Raw genomic sequence first — 27,531 nt, 5'->3', positions numbered from 1 at the left:
ATCCCGTATGTTGAAAACATCTTTCTTAACAGAGTTTCCATCTTTTATCCATGGGCTCTTCAAACGAAGAACTATTCTCAAGCGGGATAGTAGTACGTTTAGCAAGGGTGAAGATAACACCATCCCATTTAGGGATGGAACCTCACAACTCCATTGAGAGTCCAGGAACGGGACAATTTGTTAAAGGGAGAAAAGGGGAAAAAGGAAATCCTGTCCCATTCATTCGCCATCTAACAGGAGCAGGGAAGGATAAGGTACCACCCTGTCCTCAAACTCTATCCAATTTGGGAATTAAAGGTTCATCAGGCAATTTGGCCTCTGGAACATCTGAATTCACCAAAAAATAGAATTTATGTTTACCTGATAAATTTCTTTCTCCTATGGTGTATCCGGTCCACGGCTTCATCCTTACTTGTGGGATATTCTCAATCCCTACAGGAAGTGGCAAAGAGAGCACACAGCAGAGCTGTCCATATAGCTCCCATTCGACTGACGGTTAGGAGAAAAAGGAGAACCATAGGGTGCAGTGGTGACTGTAGTTTACAAAAAATAAATTTAAACCTGACCAAAATGCCAGGGCGGGCCGTGGACCGGATACACCGTAGGAGAAAGAAATTTATCAGGTAAACATAAATTCTGTTTTCTCCTACATTGGTGTATCCGGTCCACGGCTTCATCCTTACTTGTGGGAACCAATACCAAAGCTTTAGGACACGGATGAAGGGAGGGAACAAGTCAGGTAACCTAAACGGAAGGCACCACTGCTTGCAAAACCTTCCTCCCAAAAATAGCCTCTGAAGAAGCAAAAGTATTGAATTTGTAAAATTTGGCAAACGTATGCAGTGAAGACCAAGTCGCTGCCTTACAAATCTGTTCAACAGAAGCCTCATTCTTGAAAGCCCATGTGGAAGCCACAGCTCTAGTAGAGTGAGCTGTAATTCGTTCAGGAGGCTGCCTTCCAGCAGTCTCATAAGCCAACCGGATGATGCTTTTCAGCCACATCAAGATTGTGTAACAGACGTTCCTTGTTAGAAACTGGATTAGGACACAGAGAAGGAACAACTATTTCCTGGTTGATATTCTTATTGGAAACCACTTTTGGAAGAAAACCAGGTTTGGTACGTAAAACGACCTTATCTGTATGAAACACCAGATAGGGTGAATTACACTGCAAAGCAGACAATTCAGAAACTCTTCTAGCAGAAGAAATAGCTACTAAAAACAAAACTTTCCAAGATAGTAACTTAATATCTATGGAATGTAGAGGTTCAAACGGAACCCCTTGAAGAACTGAAAGAACTAAATTTAGACTCCATGGAGGAGCCACAGGTCTGTAGACAGGCTTGATTCTGACTAAAGCCTGTACAAACGCCTGAATATCTGGCATGGCTGCCAGACGCTTGTGTAACAAAACAGACAGAGCAGATATCTGTCCCTTTAAAGAACTAGCTGACAGACCTTTCTCCAATCCTTCTTGGAGAAAAGATAGTATCCTTGGAATCCTAATCTTACTCCATGAGTAACCCTTGGATTCGCACCAGCAAAGATATTTCCGCCATATCTTATGGTAAATTTTCCTGGTGACAGGCTTTCTAGCCTGGATCAGAGTATCTATAATTGATTCCGAAAACCCACGCTTAGCTAGAATCAAGCGTTCAATCTCCAAGCAGTCAGTTGCAGAGAAACTAGGTTTGGATGTTCGAATGGACCTTCAATTAGAAGTTCCTGCCTCAAAGGCAGCTTCCATTGTGGAACCAATGACATATTCACCAGGTCTGCATAGCCACGCAGGAGCTATCAGAATTACCAAAGCCTTCTCCTGTTTGATCCTGGCTACTAGCCGGGGGAGAAGGGGAAACGGTGGAAAGACATAAGCTAGATTGAACAACCAAGGCGCTACTAAGGCATCTACCAATGTCGCCTTGGGATCCCTGGACCTGGACCCGTAACGTGTAACTTTGGAGTTCTGACGTGACGCCATCAGATCCAGATCTGGAATGCCCCATAGCTGGGTCAGCTGAGCAAAAACCTCCGGGTGGAGTTCCCACTCCCCCGGATGGAAAGTCTGATGACTCAGATAATCCGCTTCCCAGTTGTCCACTCCTGTGATGTGAATTGCTGAGAGATGGCAGGAGTGATCCTCTGCCCATTTGATGATCTTGGATACCTCCCTCATCGCCAGGGAACTCTTTGTTCCCCCCTGATGATTGATGTACGCTACAGTCGTCATGTTGTCCGACTGAAATCTGATGAATTTGGCCTCCGCTAGTTAAGGCCATGCCTGGAGCGCATTGAATATTGCTCTCAATTCCAAAATGTTTATCGGGAGAAGAGATTCTTCCCGAGACCATAGACCCTGAGCCTTCAGGGACTTCCAGACCGCGCCCCAGCCTAAGAGGCTGGCGTCGGCCGTGACAATGATCCACTCCGGTCTTCGGAAACTCATTCCCTGAGACAGGTGATCCTGAGACAACCACCAGAGGAGTGAGTCTCTGGTTTGCTGGTCCATCTGAATCTGGGGAGACAAATCTGCATAATCCCCATTCCATTGTTTGAGCATGCACAGTTGCAATGGTCTTAAATGAATTCGAGCAAAAGGAACCACGTCCATTGCCGCAACCATTAGTCCTATTACCTCCATGCACTGAGCTATGGAGGGTTGAGGAATGGATTGAAGAACTCGACAAGTGTTCAAAAGTTTTAATTTCCTGACCTCTGTCAGAAAGATTTTCATTTCTACCGAGTCTATTATTGTTCCCAGGAAGAGAACCCTTGTGAACGGGGACAGAGAACTTTTTTCTATGTTCACCTTCCACCCGTGAGACCTTAGAAAGGCTAGAACAATGTCCGTATGAGCCCTTGCTTTGTGAAAGGACGACGCCTGTATTAAAATGTCATCTAGGTAAGGTGCTACTGCAATGCCCCTTGGCCTTAGCACCGCTAGAAGGGACCCTAGCACCTTTCTGAAAATTCTGGGAGCAGTGGCCAATCCGAAGCGAAGGGCCACGAACTGGTAATGTTTGTCCAGAAAGGCGAACCTCAGAAACTGAACACCACATACTCTTTACCACCCCCGTGGAGATGCTACTAGTTAGAGCGGCAAAGAGAATGACTGTGGGGGCGGAGCCTGAGGAGAGCTATATGGACAGCTCTGCTGTGTGCTCTCTTTGCCACTTCCTGTAGGGATTGAGAATATCCCACAAGTAAGGATGAAGCCCTGGACCGGATACACCAATGTAGGAGAAATCTCCTTTAGTAGAAAGCTCAAATTCCTAAACCAAAGTCTGGTTCCTCTGCAGCCGGAATTTTAGAGGCAGCAGACTCCGACCCAGAATGTTCATACTCTGAAGTCTCAGAAAGAACTTCATCCTCGGATAACCCTCAGTTAAATCCAATAAATTATCTGATGTACTCTGGGAAGGAGTGCAATATGTAACCTTTCGCTTGCGCTTAGCAGGGTGAGGTAAAGCATTAAAGGCAGCAGACACCACCGTCTGAACTGCGCAGTAACGTCTGGTGACGAAAGGCCCCCTCAAGATGGAGGATCAGCAATGCTATGGGAAAACTGCATGTGTAGAGATATAAGAATGTTGGGTACGCACCTCACTGGACGACAACTCCTCAGAGGTGGATGGCTCCGTGGTATCAAACATATTCGATATTATCACATTATTAAGGCATATGGAACATAATTGAGAGGACAGAACTAAGGCCTCCTCACCATATAAACAGGAATTACTCATTAGGAAGATGAGATAAAAGAGGGTGCTCCAATAGTGAAGTATGTCACAAAAGACATAAAAAATTAACCAAAGTGTATAGGCAATACTCAGAAACACAATGCACTTAATAGTGCAAATGAAGCAGGCTGAACTAGAAGAGTCGTCCAGCTAACTCTCAATCGGGCTACAGCATCCACGGCAGGAACCGCCGTCCGGGAGGTACACAGCACCGCTGAGGTATCTGAGGCCGTCGGGGAGGTATACAGCACCACTGTGGTATCTAGAGCTCACAGAGTCAAACAGCGAGAGGAACTAAAATTCCACCCACAGAATGTAACCAGACCTCACGGATTGAAAAGTTAAAATCAATTATGTTTATTCACTTTTTTGGTATCCATTTTGGGTCTAAATCACATTATCGGCGCATATATATATATATATATATATATATATATATATATATATATATATGGTGGCATTTTATGTTATGATATTTTTATCAATTTATATTGGCGCAACCCGTTTATTTGAGTTTTGTTCTTGAACATCTATTTTTTTTGTATTAGAGGGAGTGCCCTCTAAAGTAACAGAATCCTCCATCGCTAGTGCAATAACCGGAGAACTAGAGAAATAAAACATCATTTTTTATTAAAAAAAAACGGCTCCTTTATACCCCAATGGCTGGGTCACTCACCACCTCCCATGACCCAGACAGTACAGAGATTTATGACTCCTCTCTGATAGACATCCGGTCAGGAAAAAGGGAATGAATCACATGGTGCACAATGCAGGACCATCCCTGCTATGAGAAAGCGTCAAGCTTGTAAGCTGCATGGCTCTCAAAGTGAAAGTGAAACCTGTATATTCCATAACAGCCTATGAGCCCATAACATCTCCCACATAAAAGCAGCATAAAATCAAATAAACATATAAGATATATTCCCCCCTGTTCAATAATCCCCCGAAGAAGATATTAACCCATGACCGATAAAAGGAGTTACAGTGTGACCCTGTCTTCTTGCGTTATCATACATGTATAAAATATGAAACAATCTTACCAGAATCTACGCTGTGGAACAGAAACACAGCCCTTCAAGTGTGACAGATAGTAGCATTGCTTCTGACATGGACTTTAGTGAAGAAAGCAGGCAGCGAAATTTGTCAACGCTGATTGCCTTTGGAGCTGTTAATATGAGTTGGAATGGTTTCACAGAAAGACTCTCCCTGCATCTCCGGACTCCAACTTTCATCCATGCTCGAGAGGCTGACAGGACTACTTGAAACTCCAGTCCCATGTTGAAGAGTACTAACCTCCATAAGAGACTACTCCGAAATCTTCTAACACTTCTCTGTAAACCTCCTGTGACAAAAGGCAAAGAATGACTGGGGTTATGAGGAAGGGGGGAGGTATTTAAGCCTTTGGCTGGGGTGTCTTTGCCTCCTCCTGGTGGCCAGGTTCAGTATTTCCCACAAGTAAGGAATGCAGCTGTGGACTCTTCCAATATTAAGATGGAAACTGTAGAAACTGTTTGTAAAATACAGCTAAAGAGATGTTATAATAGACAAAGGAGTTCTGATAACACACACTGTGCAAATGTACCCCTCACGCCAGCAAATAACACAAAGTCAATAGAATAGGCACTCCATATTCCAACAGTCTATCAACTCCCAGGGTGCAACTTCCAAAAAATTTCCAAGTACAGCAGCGATGAAAAAGGCACTCACTGGTTGTAGCAATAAAAAATAACTTTTAATTCAATCAGTTAAAAAGCATAATGTTTCAAGAACATTACGTTCCCTTTGTCTGACAATGGGAACGTAATGTTCTCGAAACTTTATGCTTTTTAACTGATTGAATACTGATTGAATAAAAAGTTATTTTTTATTGCTACAACCAGTGAGTGCCTTTTTTATCGCTGCTGTACATATATATATATATATATATATATATATATTTATGATATGGAGTAGCAGAGAAAGAGCCTCAGGAATGTAATCCTGATTAATAAAGACAGGGTATTCAGCACTCCTTTTAAGAAAGAAAAAAGCTCACAAGCACAGGATTAATCACTTTTGCAATTTTAATCGTGAGGCAGTGGTCTCTCACACCGTGAGAACACATAGATGCTAGAAATAAAGTTGTTAATATACAGCGTTAGCTGATGGTAAAAGTTGTATCAAGAAATAAATCAAATGAACCTGTCCGGTCAGGGGTACATGCAAATGCCGCCTTACAGACAGTCTATATAGTATATACGTTAGTCACAAGGAACAATATACTAGGTCTAGGCCTACTACACCCTGCTGCTCACAGAACTCCTTCATCGAAGGTATATCCTGGGCAGGTTAATACTCGGGATCTAAGAGGCCAGAGCAGATTACTTGTGCAAAGCGTCAGACTGTATATCATTCACAATACAAACTCGAGATATATTTATATTTACAGAATAAGAATAATATCAGGGAGGACCACTCCAGTCAAACTACACCCAGCTGCACACAGCACCCCTGTTAGGGGGTGGAACGCTGGGCAGGTATACAAAGGCGATCTAAGTAGACTGATTAGCGGACCCTCCAGATATTTACATATCAGGACACACAAGCAAGTTAGTGCAAAATAGGACAATGCTTTGTAAAGAAGAGAGTGCAACAGTGTGCAAAATAGGACAATGCTTTGTAAAGAAGAGAGTGCAACAGTGTTGAATGTCTGTATGCAAGCTGCAAAACGGGATTGTGCTTTTCATGCAAGGTATAAGCGGCATGTAAGTGATGATGGTTAATAGCCAGAAGTGCATAAGCAAGTTAGATAGCGTATAATCCTTGCGAACAAATATACAAACAGAAGTAATATCGTCACTTATCCAAGTTAGATTGTAGTTAGACAGGATATGCAGATCTGTACTTTAAACCATGGTCGTATGACAACTCCCAAGCAAGCAAGGACCCTCAACAGGGAACCACATCCAGAAAGGTGCTACCCAGTATGATAGCTGGCAGCACTATTTTGCCGTTAGAGAAGCAGTATTCATAGGACCTGTATATGCACTATTCATTAGGAGTGTCCATCCAGATTTAGGTTGCAGTAACAGAGCCTCCGTTCGTGAATCCAGGCAAAAGCAGTAGACGCATGTGTCACATGACCGGTCGGCTTAGCCAATGCCGACGCGCGTTTCATCCGCTCGTCTTTACTTCACACCGGGCTTCGTCAGGGTGGAATTCAGCTGTCATCATCACGTCCTCATTTATAGGGGACGATACTGCGCCTCTGCTGGTAGGTGAAATAATAGCATGTCACAAATAAACTTCAAGCAAAAGAATCTTTGTTGCCTAAGGAATAATTAAATACATAGTAGAAGCTATATCAATTAGTACATTGCTTATACTTAGTGCATGGTACACAATACAAAAAAGGTGTAGAATTTACTAAAGCTAATAAAAGAAAATACTGTCTTATATAAAGATGTATATAATATTTTCATAAGGTTTCTAATATAGAAAGATAAGCTTGTATAGATATACTCTATATATAATAAATTATAAGGACTTAAATACCAAGGACTTATTATAGGAAGGAGGCCATGTCCAGCTTGTCATTTAGACCCTGTGGAAGCTGGGTTTCAAGAATTGAAATCCACCTGCATTCCTTACGGAGGAGGGCCTTATCGTTGTCTCCACCTCTGCCATTCATAATGCCTCTGTCAATGCCCAAAAATCTCAGGGAATCAGGATTACACTGATGGGTCTGTTCAAAATGTTTCGCTACATTACTTTTAGGATTTTTATTTTTTACATCGTTGCGGTGTTCAGTTATACGGTCTTTTATGGCCCTCCTGGTTTTCCCCACGTAAAAAGGTGGGCAACTGCAGGATAATAGATAGATAACACCTTCTGTGTTGCAATTCACAAAATATTTAAGTTTGTAGGTTTTACCCGTATTTGTTCAATGATAGAAAGACGTGTGAATGCACTATACAGCACGGGGATAATTAGAAATAGAAATAGATTGGCATAACATGTATGAATATATATTAAACCTTCCTAAGAGTACTAAATATTATTGGATAGTATCTTGTAGATAAAGAGTCACATACTATGTATGAATAAATGGATTATACCAACCCCTAATTGTATGAATCAATGGATTATACCAACCCCTAATAGGAGTTTAAAAAATCAAAATGCTTCGTTTCTGCAAAGTGATTAGAAGCTGATTGAAAAGTGTACATACTTTATATCAATAGATAAAGAATTTGCATACTATGTATGAATATAATTTTAGCAAGGTTGAAAAACAGGGCTCCGTTATATCATTAGATAAAGAATTTGCATACTATGTATGAATAACAATTATTGCACTATCCCTAATAAAAAACTGGAAAAGATGTATATACCTTGGTGCATTCAATTAAAACGACATATATAAACTAAAAATGGATGCAACTTGCTTAACTGTATTATCACAATTTGTTTATTTGAATGACATATAGTCTAAAAACATATATAAAAATAATAAATTAGATACTATGGTGACCGGTCACTGTAGATATTAAAATGCTAAAAAGTCTTTGAAAAGTTCCTTTGAAACTGTGCGTCTGATTCTAATGAACCTTAGTGGTGGAATATACATATAAGGTTCATTAGAATCAGACGCACAGTTTCAAAGGAACTTTTCAAAGACTTTTTAGTATTTTAATATCTACAGTGACCGGTCACCATAGTATCTAATTTATTATTTTTATATATGTTTTTAGACTATATGTCATTCAAATAAACAAATTGTGATAATAGTTAAGCAAGTTTCATCCATTTTTAGTTTATATATGTCGTTTTAATTGAATGCACCAAGGTATATACATCTTTTCCAGTTTTTTATTATTTATTTATATATATTAATACATGGTATGCCAATCTATTTCTATTTCTAATTATCCTCGTGCTGTATAGCGCATTCACACGTCTTTCTATCATTGAACCTTTATCTACACTGTATTTTGGGAACAGAGTAGTGTTTATGCAGGGGTAAGACTTGCGCACCAATATCTTTTCACTTTTTTACCCGTTTTTGAACTGAACTCTTTAGTTTTTAGCATGTACTTACATGCTACACATTTACCGCAAGGATAATTGCCTGATGATCTATGTTTAGTCAGCCAATCAGCCTGTTTTAGTTTGGACACGTATTGACTCCTCACGAGTTTGTCTTTTAAGTTGGGCGCCCTCCTAGCAGTAATGCTTGGGAACTGCTCCGCAAGGAATGCAGGTGGATTTCAATTCTTGAAACCCAGTTTCCACAGGGTCTAAATGACAAGCTGTACATGGCCTGCTTCCTATAATAAGTCCTTGGTATTTAAGTCCTTATAATTTATTATATATAGAGTATATCTATACAAGCTTATCTTTCTATATTAGAAACCTTATGAAAATATTATATACATATTGATATAAGACAGTATTTTCTTTTATTAGCTTTAGTAAATTCTACACCTTTTTTGTATTGTGTACCCTGCACTAAGTATAAGCAATGTACTAAATTGATACAGCTTCTACTATGTATTTAATTATTCCTTAGGCAACAAAGATTCTTTTGCTTGAAGTTTATTTGTGGCATGCTATTATTTCACCTACCAGCAGAGGCGCAGTATCGTCCCCTATAAATGAGGACGTGATGATGACAGCTGAATTCCGCCCTGACGAAGCCCGGTCTGAAGTAAAGACGAGCGGGTGAAACGCGCGTCGGCATTGGCTAAGCCGACCGGTCATGTGACACATGCGTCTACCGCTTTTGCCTGGATTCACGAACGGAGGCTCTGTTACTGCAACCTAAATCTGCTTGAGAAAGTTTACCTATTGCTGTGACGAGCATGGATAAGGATTGACACTCCTAATGAATAGTGCATATACAGGTCCTATGAATACTGCTTCTCTAACGGCAAAATAGTGCTGCCAGCTATCATACTGGGTAGCACCTTTCTGGATGCGGTTCCCTGTCGAGGGTCCTTGCTTGCTTGGGAGTTGTCATACGACCATGGTTTAAAGTACAGATCCGCATATCCTGTCTAACTACAATCTAACTTGGATAAGTGACGATATTACTTCTGTTTGTATATTTGTTCGCAAGGATTAAACGCTATCTAACTTGCTTATGCACTTCTGGCTATTAACCATCATCACTTACATGCCGCTTATACCTTGCATGAAAAGCACAATCCCGTTTTGCAGCTTGCATACAGACATTCAACACTGTTGCACTCTCTACTTTACAAAGCATTGTCCTATTTTGCACTAAATTGCTTGTGTGTCCTGATATGTACATATCTGGAGGGTCTGCTAATCAGTCTACTTAGATCCCCTTTGTATACCTGCCCAGCGTTCCACCCCATAACAGGGGTGCTGTGTGCAGCTGGGTGTAGTTTGACTGGAGTGGTCCTCCCTGGTATTATTCTTATTCTGTACATATGAATATATCTCGAGTTTGTATTGTGAATGATATACAGTCTGACGCTTTGCACAAGTAATCTGCTCTGGCCTCTTAGATCCCGAGTATTAACCTGCCCAGGATATACCTCTATGTCCTTTGATGAAGGGGTTCTGTGAGCAACAGGGTGTAGTAGGCCTAGACCCAGTATACTGTTCATTGTGACTAACGTATATACTATATAGACTGTCTGTAAGGCGGCATTTGCATGTACCCCTGACCGGTCAGGTTCATTGTATTTATTTTATTGACATAAGGTTTCAATTTCTTGATATAACTTTTACCATCAGCTAACGCTGTATATTAACAACTTTATTTCTAGCATGTATGTGTTCTCACGGTGTGAGAGACCACTGTCTCACGATTAAAAATGCAAAATTGATTAATCCTGTGCTTGTGAGCTTTTTTCTTTCTTAAAAAGAGTGCTGAATACCCTGTCTATATTAATCAGGATTACATTCCTGAGGCTCTTTCTCTGCTACTCCATATCATACTTTTTAAGGGTCTGCACCATTTTGTCTTTGACATATACTGAGGCTATTGTGCCTGCATAAAAATTTTTCCTTAATTAAGCTCAAGTCGCGATTGCGTCCCCACCGCAACTTTCTCGATTATATATATATATTTATGTACCTATTGATGGCCTGTGGGGTGTGTGAGTGACAAGAGGTACTTACCCAAAAAGACACCCACTCAAATGTGAATACACAGCTGATATGCCTATATACAGTAGAGAGCCCATCCAGTATTGTACTAAACAGCAGAGGATAAAGGTAGTACATCTACATGGTCAAACAAGGGACCAGTCCCAGTGACACCTATGGCAGGCTTGTGACCGCAGAAGATTTATTTTGCACAGCCTAGTACTCTCATATGCCCCTCTCTTCTAAGTGTCACCTTATGAAGCCATATAGGATCAAAGATTATTTTAAATTAAAATAAATTCCTAAACACCTAAATCTTCACATGCTCCTGGCAAGGAAAAGAAAAAGACTGGGATATAAGAGAGGTGAGGGGGATTAAAAGCTTGTGAAGTTTTTGGATTTCTTTGCCCCCTCCAAGTTATCAGGATTTAAATTCCCAGCAGTAATGGCTTGTGGACTCTTACCACCTTATGAAAGAAAGAAGAGAACATAACGTCCAAAATGTCAAGGAGAAAACTATAAATGGCAACAAAACCTGCAACCTTGGCAAATGAATAATAAAATAAAAGTAGAAGAGGAATTACCAAGTAAATATATAAACAAAGCTTACTAGTAATCATAGCATGGTATTGTCCTTACTGACCTATATACCCAGGAGCGCACGTGCAGGTTACATTCATTCCTTCGCTGTCACATGTCCCTCCATTCTGGCAGCTAATGTTCACACATGGGTCCTTGTACAGCTCACAGTGGCGTCCTAAAAACAAATGGCTTTTGATGTAAAAATTCACAGAAACAAAGAGATTATGTCAAGGTTTATAAAAAAGTTATAAAGAAATTGATATAAGGAGACACAAAAGCTTTTAAACAACGTGGGATACATTCCTCAACTACAAGGTGACAGCTTTGGGGAGAAATGAGTTAATATCCACCTAGGGCTACCACCTCAGCCATTTTTTCCTGGACAGTTATGAGTAACACATGCTGCAGGGTATGCAGGAGGGGGGAATGCATTGTGTCTCTGGACAGTAAATAGTGCTGCTGGATAACACTATCCATGTTCCTCCATGCACACTCCTGCACCATGTGTAACTCATAACTGTTTAGGAAAACATGGCTGATGTGGCAACCCTAGTCCATACACAAGCTCCTATTGTAATGTAATGTAAGAGCTATTGTATTAGAGGGAAAAAGGTAATTTGGGGATGCTATATGGATTAATAGGAATATTTACAGGGAAGATATATGGAATATATGTAAACATATAGGCAAAACCATACAAATTATGTAACAATTGCACAAAAGAGACAGAAACACAGATATAAAAGTTGGTATTTTATGTCCCAGCATAATGTTATGCATAGGTTAAAAAATATTATTACAAATTTTACCTCTTCATGTCTTTATTTATATCAAATCAACACAGGTGCACACACTAATTTAGAAACTGATTGGTAGATACATTTGTATGACAAGTAAGTTATCAATTGATAAACAATATTCTTGTTTAGGATCTCTATATCTTTGTATCCATTTATTTTACAGAGTCAAATTCTTTCTTTGTGGAGAAACCAATAGTTCCTCATATGTGTCACTGAGAACAGTGATGCTTAACCCCTTAAGGACCGGGCATTTCAAACTAAAACTTTCCCAAAAGACCAGAGCAATTTTTATTTTAAATTTTATTTATTGCCAACAATGAGTACAATTAAACAAAATGTGCATTATTCCACCTCACAGGGTGAATGAAATAGATTATCTTGACATAGTGATACATCAGTATGAAATTACAGTTGTGTTTGTACGTTTCAGAGCTTTACACATGAAATACCAATTACTGTATGTGAGTTATGAGCTCATTCTTGTTTTTTTATGTATTAATATATTTATAACTACAACAACTACAAACAAAAACTAATTTAAACTAAACCTAGCACAATCTCCTTTAGGAATAAATGTCTTCCTGTAAAATTAATAGAAAGATATACCTTCATATAAATGAACAGGTTTACCTTGAAATATCAGCCCCTTGGTAGTATTAAATAGGTTGAGTTGTGCTATGATTTTCAAGGTGAGGTCTGAGTTAGTCCTAAGCCAAGCCAGATGAGTGGATGTCAGGTTTAGTATAATAGGTATAGGTTGAGGGCGATTTCGACAGGGGTGTGTCAGTGTTGGATTGTCTCATGTTATCAGTATACACTGGTTCACTATCAAAAAGGGATTTCCAATATCATTCTGTAAAAAATAATTGTTGCATATAGGGGTTGCTCATTCTACAGGACAGTTCTAGGGAAGGCTGTACAAACCATAGAGGATCTATTGATATCTACAGAGTTAACATAGTATGATCTTTTGTCAAATAATAATAATAGGGGTAGAGTTAGTCACTTTAAGGTATCGTAAATATATGTTTCTTCCAAATTATGTTGAGATACATTTAGACTTCCAGGAGTATAGACATATGAGTAGGTATGGGTTTGGACCAGCGCCAACTTAGCCCCTATGAGCCTAAGGGTGGTGGCACCTAGTAGTCACCGGGATGGCAGTAGGTATATGTGAGAATATCCCTTAAGGCGCCAATCGAAGGATGGCAGAGGGTAAACGAAAGATATAACAGGCTGATCTGGGCTCGCTCCACCTTATCCGTATTAGAAACCTCGCTCCTAATTTCCAGCTTTATCCAATAATTGGTTTTAGTCAGAATCAAAAGCAATATTGTGTATTAATAATAATGATATACACACAAGTTGTAAATTTGACTGTCAGTTCTGATGTCCACCTGTTCAACTTGAAAAATAGATGCTGGTTAAACAGTTAACATAAGTGAAACAATGCCCTCTAAACACAAAATAAGTCCCATACAGATGGGTACTATCACACTTACTGTCAGAATTACTGTCTTTTTGTTATGTGTAGAAAAATAGAAGAACTGCTCTTATATTGAGCTTTAAAGGAAGATACCCTTATCCCTATATCACACATCACTTTAGAATTATTGACTTGGGATTCTTGAAGAATATAGCCTGTTATTCATCTATTTGAAGAATCAGTCTCCGATATACCTAACCCTCTCGAATTTGAGAGAGGAGAAAGTGATGTATTGAATCAGATAAACCTATATATATAATCCAGGTAGTGATGAATCAGTCCCCACACTATTCATTTATTTAAGAAGATCGATCTATTATATCTAACACTACTGGGGATATCTACCCAATACCATCAGATAAGGGGACCTCAAACCCAAACAGAACGGGGAGAAAGTAATACATCAATATACCATAATAGAACTATATATACAATAGTCCCCATGAATATAAATATAGGCAGATGTTCCTATCGAATGTTACAAAAAGGATAAACGCCAAATATATGAGCTATTAGCAAAATATATACACTTATCGTACAATCCCACATTCCCCTTCTATTATGAAATAATCCATTAGAATTAGATCTTCTTAGTTCCGATTCACCCCCTCACGGCTTTGGGATCAATAGTATAATGAAGTATGAAGACTATATATTAGCCCCAAGAACCCTTTAGATGGGGGCAAGATTTTAACATGCAGATAACCAGGGTATTGAGTATATCTGTATCACCTCTATATATACTGATGGATAAATCGATATCCTCCTATAAACTACATGACAGGACTAAAAGTCAATCATGTCAATCACTAAATATATCCGTTATTACCCTACACCATCTAAGAAATTACACTATGAGACTAATATAATTCTTTTGGTTATCACCTCAATATAAACGCCAGGGACGATCTGACATCTCTTCATGAACTACATGTCTCATGAATTATAGCACAATACTAATATGGCAAAACCGAATCCCCACCGCTTTTGCATTCCTCGTATCAATTCAATTTACATACTTTTATATCCACGACTTCTCACGACCTCCCTAGACTGCTAGATAGCGATAATCACAATAATTTTTGCACAAATAAAGAATATAATAGTGTATTATAATAAACATGCTTATATTATAAACAGATGCATATACACTTAGAAGATCATATAGCTCTCGTTCTTCAGATTTTCTGTAACTTTCACTTTCTATAAAAACATCCCAAAGAAATATAGGACATACTAGGACACTTATGTTAATCACGGCGATTATTGATACTAAGCCGTTTTAATCATACGACATCCTGATCGCAGTATATTTACTTACAAATAAATATTGAACGCCCATTGTGACGTCACGACCAATGAGGCTCTATAAATATCGGACTTTAAATAGTGCGATTTCTCAAAGAAAATACCAACAAGCTTGAGTAAAAATTATACAATTCATTCCAAAATACATAAAGGATATCATTTGGTTAAGAAAACAAAAAGCATGATTGATGTTCCACGAAAGACACCGGAAGAGACGTCACAAAACGTGGGGGTAAACAATAACGATCTCGGGCTTAAAGTCCAACTCACATCTTTTAAAATTAGTCCGTTATCATTTCAGTTGGTTTACAAATTGTAAGAAGCACTAATATCAATTTTGATATTTTGAAATACACATAATTGCTGCCCCGATAACGAAAAACCGGAAATGAAACAAAGTACACTTCCGGTTCAGGGACTTTAAAAAGGCTACCAAATTAACCTTATAATCAGTCTTGATAAAGGCCTACTCCAGGGCCGAAACGCGTTGACCGATTGGTAAGCCTATTTCCATATTTCTTTAATGTTAAAAACATTATTGCACTATGTTGTTTTTGTCTTCCTTTTAGGTTGATTATCGTCTTTTAGAAGTCCACTCTTAGAGGATTTTAGGAGTCCTCCCCCGCCAGCATCACTTTGCTGTCACACAGTCACATATCTTTTTTGCTATTTTTTGATTTGCACATCACTTCTTATTTTTGGATCACTACAAATAATTTCTTTTGGAACTGTCACATTTTTTGTATCACCTATTTTTTAACCACCATTCAGTGTTTTGGATAAACACGTATTGTTTTTTTCCCTGTTGAGACATTGTATTATTTTTAACACATCATCTTTTACCCAGGATATTTTACACAGGATTTTATACACAGGATTTTTTCAACACAGGATTTTTTCAACACAGGATTTTTTCAACACAGGATTTTTTTTTTTTTAACACAGGATTTATACACAGTTTGGATTCCATTTTTATTCAATTTTATTCAACTTTATTTTTACACATAGGATTCGGACACTATTACTTTGTGACTCTCACACGCAGGACTTCAACACTTTATATATATGTTTTATAGTCTATTTCACAGGATTGGTTGAACCCTAAGGACCTCTTTGCCATTTTATTATAATCTATTTGTTACCACTCATCCAGTGCGGTACCATTGTAATATAGCTTATTGTTTTTATTATTTTTTTAATACATAATTGCAACATTTTATCAGCTGATGTTTATCATGGATCCATGATATATGTATACATATATTTTGTATTTGTATGTTTCAATGCTTTTAAGGTTTAGTGTGTTTTTAAGAGTAATGTATTTTTAATCGTCCAATATTAAACACTTAACTCAGAATTGGAGATTATTGCACTCAGAATAGGAAATATTATTCATCACAAGGCCTTTGACACCTCGAGTGTTCACCCAGCACTCACACATTCAGGTATAGTATCGAATACCTCACAGCCCAGATCAGCCTGTTATATCTTTCGTTTACCCTCTGGGATATTCTCACATATACCATATGAGTAGGTATTTAAGAGGAGGAATCATTGTTATATCTCTGCTAAATTAAATACAGTTATATATTTCTAAAAAAGAAAACAAATATTGTAGTAATATAGGGATTATAGTAGCGGTTTAATTTACACATTCTATAAGTAGAGACACTTCATTGTAGTAGATAGTACAGAGCATAGCATGTTAAAGCACCATTTCCATTAAATATTGGAATTTTTATAGTTTCAGGAGAACCAGAACTAGTAAAAATAAAATTAACATCAAATAAAAGCAGAACTTAAAACAGTAAACAACCAACAATTTAATCTAAAGTTTTTGGTTGCGTGTATTCCATTAAGGTCCTCAGAAAGACAACCAGTAGAATACACGATTATATGAACAGAACAAATCCTTAAATCCATGTTAAACAAACTTTACTTGATTTCAGCAAGTTTGCAAGAATGCGCTAGTTCAAATGCCCAGAGGGCCGATTCGGGTAAGATCTGCACGCTTTATCCCACCCCTCCCTGGCTAAAGCCGTTGGACCGTTACATGGGTATAGTAGCCATCTTGATTGGTCATATTGAATTTCAATGGGTCGGCAGCCATATGCCTTCTGCGGGCCTTCATCTTGCGTCTCTCTCTTTACGAGTGTTATGTCACCAATGACAGGTCTTACAGTCTCAGGTATAGTGAATAATCTTGCAGGCATCAAATCCATGTCCAGAGCTATGACAGCTGTCCGTTGGGCCCATCAAGGTACCGGTAGACTCCTCTCTGGTTTCAGAGATGAATCTATGACTAGTTTTGACAAGCTTGTGAAAGAGTGATTTACTCTGATCTCTAATATTTCCGTGACTTCTCCCCACCACAAGGGGTCCGATGTTGTGAGGCTATTGTGCATCTGCGAGTATGATGTGGAGATGCTTACAGCTTTCTTTGGAGCAAGATCATACTGGTTATATATGGATTCCTTGAGTAGGGAATGTTGTTTCGTGGATTCCGCTATTATGCATAGTTCAGTGCAGGACACTAGAAGTCGATCCAGCTTCGGCAGAAATATGGCCTTTATCTTAGCCAGGATGTAGGTGTCAGTATATGGTCCTTTACTATGGAGTGTTTCCATTGCTTAAGATCAGAGAAGAGCGTTGACAAGTAGTGATATAAGCGTGGCAGGAAGAAACCCAAGTTTTACTCAAAGTGACTTTCCGGGGTAGAGGAGCTGGAATTCCCCCTGTCTGCTAATTGATCCCGGACAGCTTGCCTGTCAAGGGAGAGGCAGATGGCATGGATTGATGGCGGCAAAGTTGAAGTTAGAAGAATTTGACTTCGGAGCTGATGAAGCTTGCAGCCATCTTGTGGAGCCGCCCACTGGAAGTCAAGACCAGAGCAATTTTAGCATTTTTGCCATCACTCCATTTAAACAGAAATAGCGCCTTCTTTTTTTTTAATTTACCTATCAAAACAATATATTTCTTTTAGTAGACAACTAAGAGTATTAATCTATGCTGATTTTGGTATATTTCATGCCACCATTTCACCGCCTAATACAATCAAATAAAAAAAATCGTTAACTGGAATTAGAAGGCTGCTAAATGAAGCTGTGCACCACACTTCTATTATTACTGGCAGTGAATGGGGTTAATCAGGTGGTTTGTAAGGTTAATTTTAGCTTTAGTGTAGAGATTAGAAGTTCAAGAAATAGGAGCGCCAACCTATATCACCTAAGTGTTGAATAACGTGTACACATGAAAATAAAAATGTATGTCAATTAATTATATATATATATATATATATATATATATCAGTTAGAAAAAAAATTATTAAGTTAAAAATTAGTCAGTCAGTTATCCTAGTGACTGGAGGATGTAGTTTGGAGGAAAATGGAGAGTTCCCTTTAATCCTTTATCCTGGAAATTTCACAACGAATCTTGGTGGTGTGTGAATGAAATGGTGATAATGATGATCAGTGAAAGGTACCTGAAAAGGAAAAAACAGAATTTATGTTTACCTGATAAATTACTTTCTCCAACGGTGTGTCCGGTCCACGGCGTCATCCTTACTTGTGGGATATTCTCTTCCCCAACAGGAAATGGCAAAGAGCCCAGCAAAGCTGGTCACATGATCCCTCCTAGGCTCCGCCTACCCCAGTCATTCGACCGACGTAAAGGAGGAATATTTGCATAGGAGAAACCATATGTTACCGTGGTGACTGTAGTTAAAGAAAATAAATTATCAGACCTGATTAAAAAAACCAGGGCGGGCCGTGGACCGGACACACCGTTGGAGAAAGTAATTTATCAGGTAAACATAAATTCTGTTTTCTCCAACATAGGTGTGTCCGGTCCACGGCGTCATCCTTACTTGTGGGAACCAATACCAAAGCTTTAGGACACGGATGAAGGGAGGGAGCAAATCAGGTCACCTAAATGGAAGGCACCACGGCTTGCAAAACCTTTCTCCCAAAAATAGCCTCAGAAGAAGCAAAAGTATCAAATTTGTAAAATTTAGAAAAAGTGTGCAGTGAAGACCAAGTCGCTGCCTTACATATCTGATCAACAGAAGCCTCGTTCTTGAAGGCCCATGTGGAAGCCACAGCCCTAGTGGAGTGAGCTGTGATTCTTTCAGGAGGCTGCCGTCCGGCAGTCTCATAAGCCAATCGGATAATGCTTTTAATCCAGAAGGAGAGAGAGGTAGAAGTTGCTTTTTGACCTCTCCGTTTACCAGAATAAACAACAAACAAAGCCAAAGTTTGTCTGAAAACCTTAGTAGCTGCTAAGTAAAATTTGAGAGCACGAACTACATCCAAGTTGTGCAACAAACGTTCCTTCTTTGAAACTGGATTAGGACACAAAGAAGGCACAACTATCTCCTGGTTAATGTCTTTGTTAGAAACAACTTTTGGAAGAAAACCAGGTTTAGTACGCAAAACCACCTTATCTGCATGGAACACCAGATAAGGAGAAGAACACTGCAGAGCAGATAATTCTGAAACTCTTCTAGCAGAAGAAATTGCAACCAAAAACAAAACTTTCCAAGATAATAACTTAATATCAACGGAATGTAAGGGTTCAAACGGAACCCCCTGAAGAACTGAAAGAACTAGGTTGAGACTCCAAGGAGGAGTCAAAATTTTGTAAACAGGCTTGATTCTAACCAGAGCCTGAACAAAGGCTAGAACATCTGGCACAGCTGCCAGCTTTTTGTGAAGTAACACAGACAAGGCAGAAATCTGTCCCATCAAGGAACTTGCAGATAATCCTTTTTCCAATCCTTCTCGAAGGAAGGATAGACTCTTAGGAATCTTAACCTTGTCCCAAGGGAATCCTGCAGATTCACACCAACAGATATACCAAATTATGTGGTAATTTTCTGGTTACAGGCTTTCAGGCCTGAACAAGAGTATTAATAACAGAATCTGAGAACCCTCGCTTTGATAAGATCAAGCGTTCAATCTCCAAGCAGTCAGCTGGAGTGGGTCGAACGGACCTAGAACAAGAAGGTCTCGTCTCAAAGGTAGCTTCCATAGTGGAGCCGATGACATATTCACCAGATCTGTATACCAAGTCCTGCGTGGCCACGCAGGAGCTATCAAAATCACCGACGCCCTCTCCTGATTGATCCTGGCTACCAGCCTGGGGATGAGAGGAAACGGCGGGAACACATAAGCTAGTTTGAAGGTCCAAGGTGCTACTAGTGCATCCACTAGAGCCGCCTTGGGATCCCTGGATCTGTACCCGTAGTAAGGAACTCTGAAGTTCTGACGAGAGGCCATCAGATCCATGTCTGGAATGCCCCACGGTTGAGTGACTTGGGCAAGATTTCCGGATGGAGTTCCCACTCCCCCGGATGCAATGTCTGACGACTCAGAAAATCCGCTTCCCAATTTTCCACTCCTGGGATGTGGATAGCAGACAGGTGGCAGGAGTGAGACTCCGCCCATAGAATGATTTTGGTCACTTCGTCCATCGCTAGGGAACTCCTTGTTCCCCCCTGATGGTTGATGTATGAACTTGGCCCTCGCTAGCTGAGGCCAAGCTTTGAGAGCATTGAATATCGCTCTCAGTTCCAGAATATTTATCGGTAGAAGAGATTCTACCCGAGACCAAAGACCCTGAGCTTTCAGGGATCCCCAGACCGCGCCCCAGCCCATCAGACTGGCGTCGGTCGTGACAATGACCCACTCTGGTCTGCGGAAGGTCATCCCTTGTGACAGGTTGTCCAGGGACAGCCACCAACGGAATGAGTCTCTGGTCCTCTGATTTACTTGTATCTTCGGAGATAAGTCTGAATAGTCCCCATTCCACTGACTGAGCAGGAACAGTTGTAATGGTCTTAGATGAATGCGCACAAAAGGAACTATGTCCATTGCCGCTACCATCAAACCTATCACTTCCATGCACTGCGCTATGGAAGGAAGAGGAACGGAATGAAGTATCCGACAAGAGTCTAGAAGTTTTGTTTTTCTGGCTTCTGTCAGAAAAATCCTCATTTCTAAGGAGTCTATTATAGTTCCCAAGAAGGGAACCCTCGTTGACGGAGATAGAGAACTCTTTTCCACGTTCACTTTCCATCCGTGAGATCTGAGAAAGGCCAGGACAATGTCCGTGTGAGCCTTTACTTGAGGAAGGGACGACGCACGAATCAGAATGTCGTCCAAGTAAGGTACTACAGCAATGCCCCTTGGTCTTAGCACCGCCAGAAGGGACCCTAGTACCTATGAGAAAATCCTAGAAGCAGTGGCTAATCCGAAAGAAAACGCCACGAACTGGAAATGCTTGTCCAGGAATTCAAACCTTAGGAACCGATGATGTTCCTTGTGGATAGGAATATGTAGATACGCATCCTTGAAATCCACCTTGGTCATGAATTGACCTTCCTGGATGGAAGGAAGAAGTGTTCGAATGGTTTCCATCTTGAACGATGGAACCTTGAGAAACTTGTTCAAGATCTTGAGATCTAAGATTGGTCTGAACGTTCCCTCTTTTTTGGGAACTATGAACAGATTGGAGTAGAACCCCATCCCTTGTTCTCCTAATGGAACAGGATGAATCACTCCCATTTTTAGCAGGTCTTCTACCCAATGTAAGAATGCCTGTCTTCTTATGTGGTCTGAAGACAACTGAGACCTGTGGAACCTCCCCCTTGGAGGAAGCCCCTTGAACTCCAGAGAATAACCTTGGGAGACTATTTCTAGCGCCCAAGAGTCCAGAACATCTCTTGCCCCAGCCTGAGCGAAGAGAGAGAGTCTGCCCCCCACCAGATCCGGTCCCGGATCGGGGGCCCGCATTTCATGCTGTCTTGGTAGCAGTGGCAGGTTTCCTGGCCTGCTTTCCTTTGTTCCAGCCTTGCATAGGTCTCCAGGCTGGATTGGCTTGAGAAGTATTACCTTCCTGCTTAGAGGACGTAGCCCTTGGGGCTGATCCGTTTCTGCGAAAGGGACGAAACTTAGGTTTATTTTTGGTCTTGAAAAGACCTATCCTGAGGAAGGGCGTGGCCCTTGCCCCCAGTGATATCAGAGATAATCTCTTTCAAGTCAGGGCCAAAGAGTGTTTTCCCCTTGAAAGGAATGTCAAGCAATTTGTTCTTGGAAGACGCATCCGCTGCCCAAGATTTTAACCAAAGCGCTCTGCGCCACAATAGCAAACCCAGAATTTTTTCGCCGCTAACCTAGCCAATTGCAAGGTGGCGTCTAGGGTGAAAGAATTAGCCAATTTAAGAGCACGAATTCTGTCCATAATCTCCTCATAAGAAGAAGAATTACTAATAATCGCCTTTCCTAGCTCAAACTAGAAACACGCGGCTGCAGTGACAGGGACAATGCATGCAATTGGTTGTAGAAGGGAACCTTGCTGAACAAACATCTTTAGCAGACCTTCTAATTTTTTATCCATAGGATCTTGGAAAGCACAACTATCTTCTATGGGTATAGTGGCGCGCTTGTGTAGAGTAGAAACCGCCCCCTCGACCTTGGGGACTGTCTGCCATCAGTCCTTTCTGGTGTCGACTATAGGAAAACAATTTTATAAATATGGGGGGAGGTACTAAAGGTATACCGGGCCTGTCCCATTCTGTACTAACAATGTACGCCACCCGCTTGGATATAGGAAAAGCTTCGGGGGGCCCCGGGGCCTCTAAGAACTTTTCCATTTTACATAGTGGTTCTGGAATGACCAGATAATCACAATCATCCAAATTGGATAACACCTCCTTAAGCAGAGCGCGGAGATGTTCCAAATTAAATTTAAAAGTAATCACATCAGGTTCAGCTTGTTGAGAAATGTTTCCTGAATCTGAAATTTCTCCCTCAGACAAAACCTCCCTGGCCCCCTCAGACTGGTGTAGGGGCCCTTCAGAAACCATATCATCAGCGTTCTCATGCTCTACAGAATTTTCTAAAACAGAGCAGTCGCGCTTTCACTGATAAGTGGGCATATTGGCTAAAATGTTTTTGATAGAGTTATCCATTACAGCCGTTAAATGTTGCATAGTAAGGAGTATTGGCGCACTAGATGTACTAGGGGCCTCCTGTATGGGCAAGACTGGTGTAGACGAAGGAGGGGATGATGCAGTACCATGCTTACTCCCCTCACTTGAGGAATCATCTTGGGCATCATTTTTACTAAATTTTTTTATGACATAAAATACATATAGTTAAATGAGAAGGAACCTTGGTTTCCCCACAGTCAGAACACAATCTATCTGGTAGTTCAGACATGTTAAACAGGCATAAACTTGATAACAAAGCACAAAAAACGTTTTAAAATAAAACCGTTACTGTCACTTTAAATTTTAAACTAAACACACTTTATTACTGCAATTGCGAAAAAGTATGAAGGAATTGTTCAAAATTCACCAAAATTTCACCACAGTGTCTTAAAGCCTTAAAAGTATTGCACACCAAATTTGGAAGCTTTAACCCTTAAAATAACGGAACCGGAGCCGTTTATATATTTAACCCCTTTACAGTCCCTGGAATCTGCTTTGCTGAGACCCAACCAAGCCCAAAGGGGAATACGATACCAAATGATGCCTTCAGAAAGACCTTTCTATGTATCAGAGCTCCACACACATGCAGCTGCATGCCATGCTGTCCTCAAAAACAAGTGCGCCATACCGGCGCGAAAATGAGACTCTGCCTATGCTTTGGGAAAGCCCCTAAAGAATAAGGTGTCTAAAACAGTGCCTGCCGATATTATTATATCAAAATACCCAGATAAAATGATTCCTCAAGGCTAAATATGTGTTAATAATCAATCGATTTAGCCCAGAAAAAGTCTACAGTTTAAATAAGCCCTTGTGAAGCCCTTATTTACAATCGTAATAAACATGGCTTACCGGATCCCATAGGGAAAATGACAGCTTCCAGCATTACATCGTCTTGTTAGAATGTGTCATACCTCAAGCAGCAAGGGACTGCAAACTGTTCCCCCAACTGAAGTTAATTGCTCTCAACAGTCCTGTGTGGAACAGCCATGGATTTTAGTTACGGTTGCTAAAATCATTTTCCTCATACAAACAGAATTCTTCATCTCTTTTCTGTTTCTGAGTAAATAGTACGTACCAGCACTATTTGAAAATAACAAACTCTTGATTGAATAATGAAAAACTACAGTTAAACACTAAAAAACTCTAAGCCATCTCCGTGGAGATGTTGCCTGTACAACGGCAAAGAGAATGACTGGGGTAGGCGGAGCCTAGGAGGGATCATGTGACCAGCTTTGCTGGGCTCTTTGCCATTTCCTGTTGGGGAAGAGAATATCCCACAAGTAAGGATGACGCCGTGGACCGGACACACCTATGTTGGAGAAATAAAACTACATGTGCAAAAAAGTTGTCTAAAAGGTGGAGTCAATTGAAAGAGCACTTACCAAATAGTAGACGATCCTTAGAAGAAATTACAAGCCTCACAAATCCTGGTAAGAATTAGACCAGCACGTTTCGGCCCTAGAGTGGGCCTTTTTAAAGACATAAGGAGGCTACTAGTAATCTGAGATTATAAATGGTCTCTTGACCAATGAAAATGGTTGTTCATTGTCCTGCCAAAGAAAGGCCGTTTATTTTGGCGCCATTCTTTTAAAAAAAATTTGCGGCTTAGTGACATCACTTCCGATATGACTGATGTCATTTCCGGTTATACGCTACTTCCGGTTACCGTTTTTATCTCACTTCCGATTTTGCTCATTTTGAAGAAAAAAAAACGGAACCCATTTTTAACTGTAGGTTGATTATCAACCTAAATGCGTTATTCATATTGTGCTATTATAGAAGATGGTGTATTAATTATACTTGTATATAAACAAAGTATCGTTTAGGCTACATATCGTCAATTTCAACTTCTGAAAGCTGTGCATACAGAAAATTTCAGATGATAAAAATGAAAATAGAAAAAATCGGTAACTGTGATGTGTATCTTATGATTCTAAAAGAGGTACAAATATATTTTAAAAATGTATAACAAATATATGTACAGTATGTATATATGATAAAGATAAAAAATAAAATATAAAAATAAAATAATGGATTTTAAGCTTGTTTTTCCCCAATGGGTCTGTGCACTCATCATAAATCATATATTAAAACATATATTGACAATCCATAAAGTGCATAGAGATGCTAGAAACATTAAAATTGCATAAAAATTATAACTTTCTGTTAAGCAGATTATACTTAATTGGATGGTATCTTACCTTAAAGGGACAGTTAAGGCCAAAATAAACTTTCATGATTCAGATAGAGCATGTAATTTTAAACAATTTACCAATTTACTTTTATCACCAATTTTGCTTTGTTCTCTTAGTATTCTTAGTTGAAAGCTTAACCTTGGAGGTTCATATGCTAATTTCTTAGACCTTGAAGGCCACCTCTTTTCGGAATGCATTGTAACAGTTTTTCACCACTAGAGGGTGTTAGTTCATGTATTTCATATAGATAACACTGTGCTCGTGCATGTGAAGTTATTTGGGAGCAGGCACTTATTGGCTAGACTTCAAGTCTGTCAAAAGAACTGAAATAAAGGGGCAGTTTGCAGAGGCTTAGATATAAGATAATCACAGAGGTTAAAAGTATATTATTATAACTGTGTTGGTTATGCAAAACTGGGGAATGGGTAATAAAGGGATTATCTATCTTTTAAAACAATAAAAATTCTGGTGTAGACTGTCCCTTTAAATATAGTTATATGGGTAACATAATGGGATAGGGTACATTTATCCCTAGATGTTTATGATCAATAAAAAGATAAAAATACTATAGTCAAAAATTAGGGGACTGTAAGCCTCTATAGAATGACAAAGTAGTACATAGGTCTCTGTTAAGAAAACTAAACGCTAGTACGAACATACATAATTATGAATTCCTAAACTGGTCCTAAAAAATGCACTAAATCTACTCTGGGGATAGGTAGAGCAGTGTTAAAAAGGAGGTCAAAACAGAAGAGAATGACAGCTAAAATGGGGTGAGTCTTCAGATAAAAGTGGTTCAAAAAAGGTGAACCACTTCAAAGTTAGCATTAAGGCCTTTAGGGTAAATACACATTAATGTAGGACCTGCTCATTCAAACCCAATGCTCAAACGTCTGAGAGCTAGGGGTTACCCTGAAATGGATGTGACCAAAGCCAAAAATGAAGTAGACTCCATGGATAGGGAAGATCTTCTCAATACACAGAACAGTAAGAACAGAAGGAGGAATTCTGCAAGGTATGAAGAGGTGACCTTCGTTACAGAATATTCATCGGAATATGACAAAATTTGCAGTATCATCAGAAAGCATTTTCCGATGCTTTTAGCTGATGAAAAATTAGAGAATGTCATACACAAAGGGTGTAGATTCACCTATAAACGTGGCGCTACACTGGGTAACATATATTTTTACCGAGCAAACTAAGGGACAAGAAAGCCAAGACCAGTTCTTGGTTAACTTGCAAAGGCATGTATAAGTGCCTCTATGGGGCATGCATAGTCTTTATGTAAGTGGGCTAGGGCCCAGATTTTGAGTCTTTTGCAAATGACAAGGTGTATAAGTTGAAGTCCTGTGTAAATTGTTGTTCGAAATACGTTGTGTATTTGATTTGGTGTACCCAGTGCAAACTACAGTATGTGGGTTGCACTACTAAAGAGAGCCATGACAGAATTAGGGAACATCTTTTGGATGTCAAGAATCTAATTGTCTCATCTTTTTTGGTTAAACATTTTTTGGATCATGGAAATGTCAGCTTCTTTAGATGGAAAATCATAGAAAAACTTTGAGAGAGGTGGTAACCTGAGCAGACCACTTTTCAAGAGAGAGACGTACTAGATTTTCACCCTGGATACTAGGTCAATTAATTCCCAGTTTTATTTGGTTAATTTTTGGGAATAGTTGTGATTAAAAACACATAATAACCCATGACACAAGCAAATAGTGTTAAGTCTAAGTGTCTATACTTATACATATACAGTTTAGGGCTGTTTTCAACATATATAAGTCTGGTTTAATTCTAGTTACATAATCATACTCCGTACATTTAGTGGTTTTTGGAGTTTACACTTAAATATCTCCATCTCTACTCTTACCTTGTCTCTAATCAATCATCAAAATCATCAAACTCATCCTTGGGTTTCAAAAATGATCACAATCTACTTCAAACATTAGTACCTACTTTATGGACAAACGGCGTACAGCCTATAAGTTTTCTTATGTGTTCTTGCTTGTGAGTTCAAGTCATTTCACAAGCGATATTTGCGATAAGTCTTATTTTAAGAATGCAGAAACATCAAAGTGTATGAAATATATCACAAAAGACCAGTTTAACTGTACTAAGGGATAGTTCAACATATTTTGAAAATATTATAAGATAGTTTGGATAGTGGGATATAGGAGCATTTAAACTTAGACAGGTGTTTTTGCACTTAGGTGTTAATAGCAATAGTTAAACATTTAAAGGTATTGCATATGTGGTAATGTAAATACATTGGACCAATAGTTAACATTTGTTTCTCTATAAGCTTAATCAAATATGCTTAAAATATTAT

General features: G+C 39.4%; 1 protein-coding gene across 1 annotated transcript in view; it reads right to left on the bottom strand.

Moving 5' to 3' along the window:
• Positions 1-27,531, bottom strand: part of DNER (delta/notch like EGF repeat containing) — a 556,690-nt gene that overhangs the window by 51,973 nt on the left and 477,186 nt on the right. Inside the window, exon 10 of the mRNA XM_053709836.1 lies at positions 11,485-11,598. Within this exon, the coding sequence (XP_053565811.1) occupies positions 11,485-11,598 (114 nt within the window). The remainder of the gene's footprint in view (positions 1-11,484; positions 11,599-27,531) is intronic.

Source organism: Bombina bombina, chromosome 4 (genome assembly GCF_027579735.1).
Source record: "Bombina bombina isolate aBomBom1 chromosome 4, aBomBom1.pri, whole genome shotgun sequence".
NCBI lineage: Eukaryota > Metazoa > Chordata > Amphibia > Anura > Bombinatoridae > Bombina > Bombina bombina.
This window is presented reverse-complemented; position numbering and strand designations above follow the sequence as displayed.